General features: G+C 43.7%; 1 protein-coding gene across 1 annotated transcript in view; it reads right to left on the reverse strand.

The window, feature by feature from the left end:
* Nucleotides 1-9,498, reverse strand: part of galnt9 (polypeptide N-acetylgalactosaminyltransferase 9) — a 74,419-nt gene extending 64,921 nt beyond the window's left edge. Inside the window, exon 1 of the mRNA XM_071918670.2 lies at nt 9,258-9,498. Within this exon, the coding sequence (XP_071774771.1) occupies nt 9,258-9,498 (241 nt within the window). The remainder of the gene's footprint in view (nt 1-9,257) is intronic.
* Between the last annotated feature and the right edge of the window lie 2,978 nt (nt 9,499-12,476).

A 12,476-nucleotide genomic window follows, 5' to 3' on the forward strand; every position in this document is an offset into this window, starting at 1 on the left:
CATGCCTGGAATTGGCTGCGAGAAATCAGGTCAATCAAAAGGGAGATTTCAGTCTCCCTTTTGAAATCCATTGAGCGAAGGACTGTGGTTATGATTGTGCTTTTTTTTTGCTAACCTTGAATGTATTTTGCTATGTGCCATGCCATTTTGAAACTATGAGGATCATGATGAAAGTGAGTCTCTGGCAATAGTGGCAGCTTTGCTGATTTTATTTTTGCTTCATCACATGAATCAAATCGAAAAGTTAATCTTTTAAAAGGTAGATGATTTGAATGAATTTTAGGGAGCGTTATTGTAGTGCAAGTAAGTTGAACCTATTGTAATGTGATTATGAAACAGGAAAGTATTTCATCGTCACAGATATTATCTTTTATTCTCTTTAACTGGGTAAAAAGAAAAATACTACCTACCTACTTTAATAGGTACAAAATACTACCAGAAAGGGGTTTGTTTGGGTTTGATTTGGATTTGGTTAAAATTCTGATCTGCCTGTTTTATATAAAGACAGTAGGATGGAGACTCAACACTTTGCATTCAAGCAGGGTTTGATCCTAGACCATCAATGGCTAACCTGTCCCAACAAAGATGCATGGAAAGCTTCACCACCGAATGGTTAAAAGTTAATTTGGTCTTGTGGATTTAAGAGCCATCAAAGTGAAAACCACTGGTTCTACATGGAACTACCACATGCTACATACATAGAACCAATAGTGTTTGTTCCAGTGAAGGTCCTTTTAGCCCACAAAGAACCCCTGAAGGACTACAACCTATCAACAGACACAGACAGACGGCCTATCTGCATGCTTTGCTGTGAATGAGAGCCAGGCGTCGGCCATCCCAGTCATGTGAGGTCTCTCTGGTCTATCACGACTGTAATCACTACCGGATTTAATGCCTTGGACTTAAATTACCCCTCTTCTCGTATTGAAATGACTCATCACTGCGACTTAACAGATCATTACTCGGTTGCTGTCACATTGACATTTTCAAAAAGGGGAAAAAGAAAAGTGGGGAGCCCTGTCAAAAATGAAATCTCGGCTGATCAAAGAATTCAGCCTTCAAATAAAGTTGAATTTCGCAGATATCGGTGAAGTGAGTTCTGACGCAACATCAAAGAGTTTGTCTTAACAATAGTGTCTTGTTGACTTGGCTCATATTGATTTCTGATTGCTTCTGGTTTTGTCTGCCGCCTCGCCGCGAGGGTCTGAACTTTTCTTGTCTGACTATTTAGAACTCCGTCAGTTGTGCGAAAATGCAGGATAACGCGGATAATTGTTATGCCAGACATGCTTCCAGTGTGGCCTCCGAAGAAAAATCGAGCCGCCTCTGTTCTCCATATCAACAGATGGACACACAGACAGTAAGTAAACAGTGCATACCAATGAAGAGCTCAGCTCTCAGCTTCGCCCCTCCAGGAACTGCAGAGTAATCACCATATTTGGATGGCCTCAAATCCTCGGGTGCTACTGGAGATTTGTAATTGGAGCTGAATGGTTGCAAACTGGCTTCTCCCACGAGAGGGGATTTGGCACGCCCCTGCACCAGCCAACGTGGTGGCATTCTGACAAGGATGGGTGGGGTTCACGTCACGGACGGCCATCTGGCACGGCGGCCCGTGTCACACAATAACACAGATACTCTCCAGAGCCGGAGACTGAAATCTGGAGGGCCACTCTGTCTCTGCATGCGTCTTGGAAGCAGTACAATCCCTGCCAGCTTTGTTTTCTGGTCGCCTTGTTATTTTGCTTTCCCCCCTGCCTTCCACTTCCGCTGGCTGATTGAAGGAAATTCCATTATCGCATGAGAGGCGGTGGATATTGTCAGAGTGAGCCCCGAAGATCTGATCTACTGTCGCCTGTCCGTCAGAGTGGAGACAAGCACTTCAGCATAAGTTTCGGGATTTTGTAAAAACGGTCTGATATGATTGGGAACTTTCTATTTCTGACCCCGCAGCCGAACTGCAGCAAAATCAATGCTGTTTAGAAGTGTCAACTGGAAAGTTTTACAGGTCTTTTGTTATGTAGCTGCTGATAAAAAACTGTTTTGATAATGCCTGGGAGGACAATTTGTGGTAGTTATATTGCTCTGCCTGGCGCTGATTCATCTTTTCATGTTTTTCTCCATTTTTTTTTCCTTTTTGTCCTGGAGCTGAAATTTGCTTGGAGAAAAGCAGAGAGTCATACAATGTAACAACTTAATAATGCAAACAGCATAGCAGGAGCCCTTTATCTTTTGTGGTTTGTCTGTGATGGAAAAATTGAATATGCATAGATATACGCCCCATCAATAGAAAAACCCAAATGCTCGTTTTTTTTTATCAGGCATCATTTTTTTCCAAGAACTGATTGCTTACAAACCCAAAGAGGACCCTTTAATAAATAGAGAAATAGTGGTATAGAAAAGTAAACAAATTTCTTGAGTGGAAGAGTCGGACTGTGTAGCTCCATGGGTACTGCATGGCACTCATGCTGCAAGGGTTAGCGCCTCTATTCCCACTGGGGCTGCACATGTTAAAAATGTATGTACCCATGATACAGGGAGGCACTTTGTATTAAAAGCATCCACCAAATGGACTGTTATGTTTTGGTCGAAAAGGATAACAATGACTAAAGGTTGATGGCAAAAGCCCAAGTCAAGGAAAGAGCACAAGCAAGCTGCCTTCAACAGATGACCTGCCATATGCAATGAAAACTGGTTGGAAAAATGACTAGAATTTAAAAAAACGACAACAAATACTGATAGGTCAAATAAAGCAAAAGCGTACCTGCAGTGCTCGACTAAACTGAATGAAATGTCCATGTATTTCCTATGTGAGATTCACGCTGCAACCAGCACCTTAGCACCTTCATTATCCCAGGATGAGGCAATTACAGCCCAACATCTGCTTCTTCCACTGTAAACACTCAGGCTTCAGTCCCATCTGAAGCAGAGAACGCACTATGGGGACGACGCAGAGTACGAAAAAGAAGGTCTTCTGTATCATGGCGGTGTCAGACATCAATCCGGATCGCGTTGCGTTCAAGTATACATCTGTCTCTCTGCGCTCATCCCTCACAATCCATTTGTCCAAACCCCCATGACATGATGCATTAAACCCGCAACGGCAATAAATTATGAAGCAACCTTCAGGAAGCGTCTGATTTGGCCTTTATAAGATAGAGTCTCAAACTCGGAGATGCCCCCATTTTTGGTGAATGATTTAAGAGCCAGAGTGGATTTATGCATGTCCAAAGTGATGCAGCGCTGCTCTAAATATTGATGGTTGGAGGAGGAGGGTTCAGCGATCTCCTGAAGAAGGAGGAAAATAACTCATTCTAGAGAGGTTTAAAGGCTTCAAAGGCCAAAACAAATCTATGAAATATTGAGAGCTGAGAGAAGGGCTGCATAAAGTCTGGATGTGCCACTCATGACGGCAGTGGGCATCATTATTAGCATCATTATTAATTGGTTTTCCATATAATAGCCAATAATTTCGTATGGGTTTGAAAGCCTAGTCAGGTAGCTACATTATGCTTAATTATAACCCATTAAAGACCCCATCCATAATTTCACTATGGCTCAGCCTGCTGAAACTCTAGCTCCCCGCTATTGACTTTTTCTACATAGTGCTTTATTGGATTGAAGATGTATTTTTTTGGCATCAATAGCTCAGTTATTGTCCGAGCTACTGGCGCAATAACTGACAGTAAGCATGAGGGTTTATGTATATTTTGAAGATGTGAAAGGTGAATTTACATTTGCGAATAGAATAGAAAATATCTGCAATATATTGTTAGTTATTATGGGTTAAGAAAGCTTCAAAACACTTATGTTCCATCTACAAGTCAAACTCCTAAAGAAAATATGGAAATACAACCAAAGTGTACATGGTCAAATAAATTCCATATAGTGTCATTCATGATAAAGACGAGCAAATTGGCACATGCCCTCCCTGCGTAGAATGTCATCATAATGCTAGTAATCAGATCATTGCGTGACTGTAGGGCCTACACCGTAAATAATGGCAATGCCAGCTCCATGTGAAATTGCGATTATTGGCATTTCATTACGGGTCGGGGCTGAATGCTGATTGTCAGGTGAGCCGCTGAATACATTATTGTGATTCCTCAAGGCTGCGCAGAATTGATTCTCATCTGTTTCTAAAACTCTTTTGTCGACCAGCGTCTCATCTACATATCGCTATTTGAATATATTTCATTTCATCAGGCCGCATCCATCCCTCACTCTAGCGTGCCGCGGCGTCCCTGCGATCCCCACCGTCACACACGCGCCGCCACGTCACACACACACACACACACACACCGCGATATGTATCATTAAGATCCAGTCGGAGCATGAAGTATGTGTTAGCGAGGAAGAGAGAGGGAGAGAGGGACATTTCTCATTCCTCATCAAGACTTCGCCCCTGCGGGCTTAGCATATAAACAACATTGGTTGCTTTGCCATAATTGGGCATTATAGATAAGAAGCATATCTGGTGCTGCAGCTGGGCCTCTGAGGCTGCCATCCCATCAGCACCTACGCACCGGGAGGAGGCCAGGAGTGACATGCATGGCTGATGACAAGAGCCTCTGTCTGACCGTGAGCTGTGGGACAACAGTGGAGCTGAGACAATAACACATTCCAGGGCCTGGGCAGAGAAGCAAGCTGTGTAGGAGCACATTCACTTGCTCATAGCAATGGCAATTTCTGCTGAGTGACAGAATATCGAGGGGAGAGAGAGGGGATGACGTGCAACAAAGGTCATGAGTCTTATCCGAGCCTGATCCATTACAATGACCTCTATAAGAGCAAGAGGTAGACCGATATATTGGTTTGTCAATATATAAGGACGATATCAGATATCAGTCATTTGTCATGTCGTCCACCTCCGAAATGAAAGAGGTTCCTCCTTGACCACAGCTACGCCCTACAATGAAATGTTATTGCCTTTTCACATTTTATTTATGCATTTAATTATCCAATAATATTTTCTGTAAATTACTTCTTCATTTAAATTTAGTAATCTAATTACTACATTGAAACCCAATGAAACTCCATTGAAACCCAGACTAATTTCTGGGTTTCATTGGAGAGTTTTAGTGTCCCATGATGGCCTAAATGCTGTTTCTGAGACTAACACCCTGACCAGAATAACATTATTGGTGAAACATTGAATATTTGTAATGTTTTGACATGAAAATGGTCAAATTTAAAGACATTGGCTGCAGTTTCAATCCAAAAATATTGTGGTATCAGCCTTCAAAAACCTGTATCAGTCAAATCCTAATAAGAACTTTATGCAATATATCTATTTCTAATAACAGCTGATGTCATTTGTGTATACTCGTCATTTCAGCTGTTCACAGGGCTGCAGTCTCGCTGAGGAGATGTTTTCTGCTTCTAATGCACTACTTAAGGTCAAAGCCCCGCTTCATAAGCCTGTTAACGACAAGCTTAAAACCCCCTCAGATGATTATCCAAAGATGGCGGCGCACACAGCAGAGGAATACCGCTGATAACCCTCTTGTCGGTCATTTCTGCACAGAGCGGGCTGCCGATAAGGCTTGACTGTTGTTTTCGTGTTGGGAGTCAGGTGACCGTCCATCAGAGAACCATAAAAGAAGAATTCTGAGACTTGTTTATGTCCTTCAAATCTAATTGGACCTTGCTGCAACTCCCATGGCATGCCATTGGTAGGCAATAAACAACAGAGGGAATGGGCAATTACTTCATATCGCTGCCGGACATGGTAATAGTTATTGGCACGCCGGGTCCTCCTCCTACCATAGTCATTCCCAGTGGCCATAGAATGCAATTTGTGGTCTGTGCACGATTTAGAAAAAGGGGCAGCGACCTGGGATATAAGTATATGATTAAGTATGCCATTAAACAGCTAAAGACAAATCATGGAGGGATTGTGACAGCCAGCGAGTGTTTCCAGCCTCTGTGCACTCCGGGGTCCATATTGCCGCTGTCACAGAAAAATCACGTAACCGCAATTGATTTGTTTTTCTTTTTCTTACCTGAATTGTATGGAAAGGGATTAGCGCCAGCAGAGATTATGATTGAATTGCATAAATTAGAATTTGTAATGCTCGTATTGAACCACTGATTTAAAACAAAAACTGTAATTTGTAAGGCACAATCTGAAATTGAATGCAATGGCTTGAAATTGAATTTAACTTTTAACTATCATTTTAATTTTGGTTGCAATTCAAATCAAGTTTTCTTAGTTCAGATTGAGCTGAGACACACATTTGGGCACAATGGACTTTTTTTCCCCCTTGGTAACGAGGCTGCCTCCTCCAAGGCTGACAAAAAAAAAGCTGCAAATTGTATCCTAGCTACTAGTTCTGGGCTACAAAGAAGGTTCAGTACATCAGTTTGCCACCTGTTACTGTTTAAAAGCAGCGTATTGCAGCCTGGCAGGACTACAAGTGCTTTAAACATCATGTTTGGATATTTAGCAGTGGTTGCGCAGAATATCACTGCAGTATTTTGTTTTGGAAGAAAAAAAAAACATGTAAATTAGCATTTTTCCAAACATTTAGCTTCCCAGCAAGCTAGTTAGCCAGACAGTATGTAGCCAGCAGCTAGCAGCTCACTAGGCCTCATGTTTATAGCCAACAGTCTAACATAAGATAAATGACACAATTTGCAACTCTTTTGCTTATGGTTGGCTAGGTGAAGAGTGGGGCGGGGCCACTGCTGGCATCCTTCCAGTCGATACTCAGGGAATAAAAGTCCCTTGTGCCTAAATGTAGGTCTCTGCTATACAATCTCTGCTGGCACTAATCTCTTTCCACAGAATTGAAAGTTTGAAAGTTTCATGACCCTCGGGCCCTTAAAACCTGTCCCACTGTATAATTTCATAAACACATGGCTTAATACAATGATGAGCATTTTTTCTTCCTTCCGACAAACTCTGCAGCTTTGTGTGTTTTGTGCGACATCAGTGACACGGGGTTGATTGGCTCAGTCGCACAGCCCCTCACACTGGAAACAATAAAGCCGTCTTGAGTGGGAGGATGCATTGTACTTTTTAAGCGGCAATGCCTGGCTGGCCGGATCCCGGATGCAAAACATAACTCAAAGTGACAGAGTGACCCTCTTTCATATACAAATGGATGCCAAAGCTCAGGCATAATAACAAGATCATACAGAAACGATCCAAAGTTACACTGTTTCGGGGGCCATGCGGCTGTGAACCGCCCTCGACTTCTTTTGAGAAAACAGACAAACTGGGTGTCAAGCCACTCCTACTTGATGATCCTAACATCACAATCTGTTGTTGGACTAAAACCACACATCTACAAAAAGAACACTTTCCGAGAATGAAAGCACAATGCCTATTTTCTGGATCTCTATTTTCTGCGGGTTTTGAAATAGGGTTTTAACAGGCTTCAAAGGGCCAAATTGCAGTTAAAACTACAATCCGCATGGATGAAATTGCGGCCTTACCGAGATTGCATCGCCCCACTTCTGTGCTTGTTTGAAAACAATGAGGGGGGATTGCTAGTGTCTTGAATCTCCATCGGGTTCGTTTTTGCTCCAAAACAGAGTAGGAGCTGCAAAGTGAGTTTTGAAAGGCAGAAATCTCAGCACCTAGAGAAGTAATTGTTGAGTCACTGGTATTGATCAACAACCCTATCAACCCCCTGCAGATGTATTATGGTCATTTTGTGCTATGGGGCAGTAAAAACCTTACTTATTTCCCATTTACGTGTGTTTTCCACAGCAACAGTGCAATACTCTTGAATGCAATCTCACAAAAACGCCATTGACTCCATCTTGAGGTGAGCCACCAAGGCACTGCATGAGAAACATTCGCTTGTGATCCCATTTACTCCTTGACATCCTCTGAGCGAGCACCAAGCTATAAAAATACACCTAAATTGAATGTTTTTTTTCCATGACAACACTACAGAGACATAAGACAGTCATTGGAGCCCCAGACCTAAAAGCACTCAGGAACTCACAGAGGGAAAAGTATTAGCTAAAGCCTTTTCAGTCAGGAGAAATATCCTTCTTGGTAGAAAAGAAGCTGTGAAAATACTTGTACACGCATTGTCAATTGCTCAAACAATATGTAACTGCATTGTGGCATCTCCTGTAGAAACACTGCCACCTCACCGCTGACTTTGTTTATGTTTTGATTTATTGAATTGAGGAGATATTGTTCACTTTCAAGTTGCTTTTCATACAAGGCATGGCAGTATGTGACAGCTCCACATGAGTTTTAAATGAATTTTGAGCCGTAAAAGGTTTGCTTCAATTGTTAAAGTTTGTAAACACTGATGTAAAATAGATTGTTATGATTGGTTGATGCAATTTGAAAATACTTATTTCCTTTGTAAGTCACACTCTTGAAGAATCTGTGTGAATATAGCCAAATTAGCTACAGATTGTGTCTTTGACAGCAGGCTTGGATGAGTCAGATGGAGTCATATGTAACCTGGTTTAAAGGACGCTGCTCCGCCGAGGAGACCGAATCTGTCCCAAAAGGCTTCGCAGACTAATGGCCATGTAATGAAATATAAGTCTGTCCTTCTGTTACAGAGCCATCTCCTTCAAAACTCAGACAGCTTGTTAAATCTGATACGTTTCGCCAGTGCCATCTCCAATAAAACAGCGAGAGCCGGGTGAGAAACAGACTTCCTCTGAGTGGGACTCTATACCAGAACTATGGATATGAGTTAATGCTTTTAAACGTGAGTTTAGTTTACAGCAAGTCAACTATGGGGATATGGATGTTAAAGTCTGACAGGCTGTTAGAGAAGCTGTTAAAGTCTATCAACCCATAGCCATGGCTCTAATGCACTACATTGCACTATAAGGGAAAACTCTGCCTCATGAGCTTGTTAACAAGCAAAGGTTTGAACATCACTTCATTGCTTTTCCAAAGAAATGGCAAAAGCTGGAGAGAAACAGGCTTATGTAGTTCTGCTTTAAGTCTATGGGATGTCAGGGATGTAGTGGAGGGTAAACCCACCTAAACTAAGTCTACCCTCCTTTTTATTTGCAGAAGAGAGTTTATATAGCCACCTTTTTAGGCTGACATAAATCATAATGACCTAAATTCATATTATACATCATTGTTATCAGAGTGTAAAGTCACATGAGGATTGGGTGTTTTAAGGAGAAAAACATAAATTAATGTTTTCCTGGAAGTGTTTTTGTTTATAATGGTGGTTGTTTGCATCTATGATAATCAGCTACTGGAGATCATATAGTTTACCCCCCACCCCCCTAAAGTCCATCCACCCATAGCCTACCGTTCAGCTGGTTGTAGACCACATCCTCCAGCCTCTCCAGCCTCTGGAGAATCGACTGCCTGTCCACCAAGTTGGAAACTTTGCCATTCCGGGCTCGCAGCCTCTGGTCAGAAATCCGCCCTATCTGGATGAGCTCCTCGGAGCGGTCCTGAATCCTGCAGTAGACCGAGAACAGGATAATCCCCACGAACACCAGGATGTTGACGGTCAGCAAAGTTTTGATTTTGCGTGCCACAGCCATGAAAAGACGAGACGGTTTTGGCTGACGCAGTCGAGCCAAAGTAGGTGTCCGTGCGGGGTGGCCTGCCTTGCCACCTTAGTGTGTGTCTAGGAGGACGCTGGTCTGATGTAGGGGGGGTGTTGAACTCGTGGAGACCTGACTTCTCCTGTTCAGCACCACGGACAGCTCACGCGGCTGCGCTCGCTCCCGAACGGGGGCATCGACATCACCGTGGAAGTTCAAGGTGGGAGAGGATGCGGGCGGTCGCTCTGCTCTGCTCTGCTCTGCTCCCCCCCTCCCCGACGGCTTTAACATGTATCGGGCTTCACAATCCGAGCGAAACGCTGTGTGGGATGGCTCTCTCCTCTCGTCTGCGCTACATATTACGGCCGAGAAATGACGCCAGGGAAGGCATTCGCCCTCTTGAGCAGCAGCCGACGGCGCTCGCAAAACATCTCCTCCTCCTCCTCCGCAACGTGAGAAGTCGCCAATTCCTTAGTCCCAGTATGCCTCGTCCATCCTACAGTAGATGCGCTGCACTAACCGGTTTTGGCGAAGCATCCTCCTCCTTCTGTCGCTGCTGCTGCTGCTGCGCCGTGGCATCTCCCCTTTCTCAAAGGCGTTGTGGTCACACGATCCGTCCCGCTCTCCGCAAAATAGAAAACCCCGAGTAGCTTATGTCCAGAGAATATGTGCATGCTTCAAAAACAAGGCGGCGTTTCTCTCTCTCTCTCTCGCTCCCTCTCCCTCTCTCTCTCTCGCTCTCGCTCCCTCTCCCTCCCTCTCTCTCTCTCTCTCTCTCTCTCTCTCTCTCTCTCTCCTCCGTCAGTCCATCGTTGTTTACCGTGTCGGGCGGTGCAGGGTATAGGACGAGTCGGGAGCCGATTTGCCCTCAAACGCTTTCAAACGATCCCGATGCTCCGTGTCTGTGCATGGGGAGAGATGCAGCCGGGCTCTGGCATGCTGTCTCTCCTCCCAGCCTCTCCGCTCCGCTCGCTGTCTCTGTCATGGAGGAAGAGCCGCTGCGTCCTGACGTTCGGAGGCACACTCATGAATATTCACGCGCTGTGTCGGGATCGCAGGGTAAAATAAACAGCGCGGCCATGAAAGCAGCACCACAAACCCGTTTGCTTCATCTGTGCATTACTGTCAGGTAGGTTACTATTTGTCAATCCAAACTGTACTCTTTCACCTCATAGGCTACATTTTACATCTTATTTGGCCCATTTACAACACAATAAAAATGCCTGGTCTAGGCCCACAACTACTTTTAAAGTATTAATCTGTGACATTTCCATGTAAATAGGCTAAATGTCAGTTTTGCTACTCTGTACTGATTGATATGACACAATAGTGATTCAACCTATAGCCAGTTCATGAAAGCTTTTACATTTGCTGTTCTAAACATCCGGTGTCTGGTAGCTCTTTCCTGGGAAAAATCCTCTGGCACACAGGAAGTGATGTGTTTCACATTTCTGGTTTGTTTGGAATAAACAGAAGAAGAACTGGGTAGTTTGCATGAGCAGTGATAGCCACCATGGCTGAACAAAGAAACTCAAACTTCATCAACAGAAAATCCAAGGAAAAAGACAAAGTCACAGTACTGGACACACTGTTTGATTGACAGGTGATCTCTGGGAAGAGCAGTGCAGAAACACCACAGCAATGAGCGCTGAGCACCAAAATAAAAAAAGATCTTCCATATTACCACTTTGAGGAGAATGGATTGCTCACTCCTCTTTGTATGTTTTCTGTATTGAGATAGTAGGACAACTCAAGTAGGAAGACACACATAAAAGAGTTGTGGTGAGATCTGATTCTAGGCCAGCAGGGGGACAAGTGCTTTCCCTGTTCAAAAACTCACATTCAACTAAATGAAACATTCTCCATGTCTAAACCATCATTCCAACCATCCACAGCCAAGTTCACATCACCTCTCCCTCACAGCTCAATATATATAGTACCTCCCCCCTCCCCCCTCCCCCACCCCTCCACCGCAAGCGCCTCATCTCCAATTCCAAATGAATTATGGCTCAAGTAAATCACGTCCAAAGAGATCCAGACTCGCTGTGTACTTTTACTTGATTAGGCGAAGCCAGACATGGCTCAAAGCACTTTGATCCCACTTCACGCCCACCAGAGGAGCGCAGATTTATACCCTCTGGTTTGCTTGACGCTTCAATATAATCAGATGTGGGCTGTGACTGTAAAACCTTTATGGACTGCACAGTTCTTGGTCGGAGCACGTTAAGGTATAAATGGGAGCTTGTATAGATTTCGCATAGCTCCTTGAATGCCTTGATGGCGCACCTCAAAATGGAGCCAAATCAGCTTTTTTTTTTTCATTCGAGAGCTTTTATTTTTGATCGTGCTGGAAACCGGTTTAAGCTGGCGGTCTCAAAAGAGTATTGTGTTATTGGTTTTTTTCCCTTTCTTTCTGCTATTGAGCATGCTCTTCAGTGGTTATGACTCAAACGCATTCACTTCTATGACAAAGGCACAAACTCAACATGCTCACAAAAGCACTGAGACACTCGACGGTGCATTTATTCCACTGATTCCATGCAAGTAATTACGCCAAGAGGCTATTCGCAGTATGCGCTGTAGATAAAATAGTACATGGTGACTGAATGTTGAATGTATATACTGTATGTTGAATGTAGGTTGGTATAGTCTACTGTTTATCATATGCTTTGCACTGTGTCTTTGCACTTTGCACTATATCTCTGCACCAATGCCACCAAGACAAATTCCTGCACATTTATTGTACTTGACAAATGATAAACTCTATCTGAACGTGATTAAATAGCTTTTGAAGAGGCAAAAAGAAGCAAATGTTAAGCTGAATTGCTCTAACTCTACTTTATTGATCACACTATTTTAGGGGTGCTGATGACTCAATGCCTCTCCTAGCCTCCCTCTGTCCCTAATGATGGCTGCCCATGTGCTTCCTCTCCATCCGCTGCTCACGTGCGCGCCGCTCTTTTGTTTCCCCCCCC

The sequence above is a fragment of the Centroberyx gerrardi genome, chromosome 8 (assembly GCF_048128805.1).
Source record: "Centroberyx gerrardi isolate f3 chromosome 8, fCenGer3.hap1.cur.20231027, whole genome shotgun sequence".
Taxonomy (NCBI): domain Eukaryota; kingdom Metazoa; phylum Chordata; class Actinopteri; order Beryciformes; family Berycidae; genus Centroberyx; species Centroberyx gerrardi.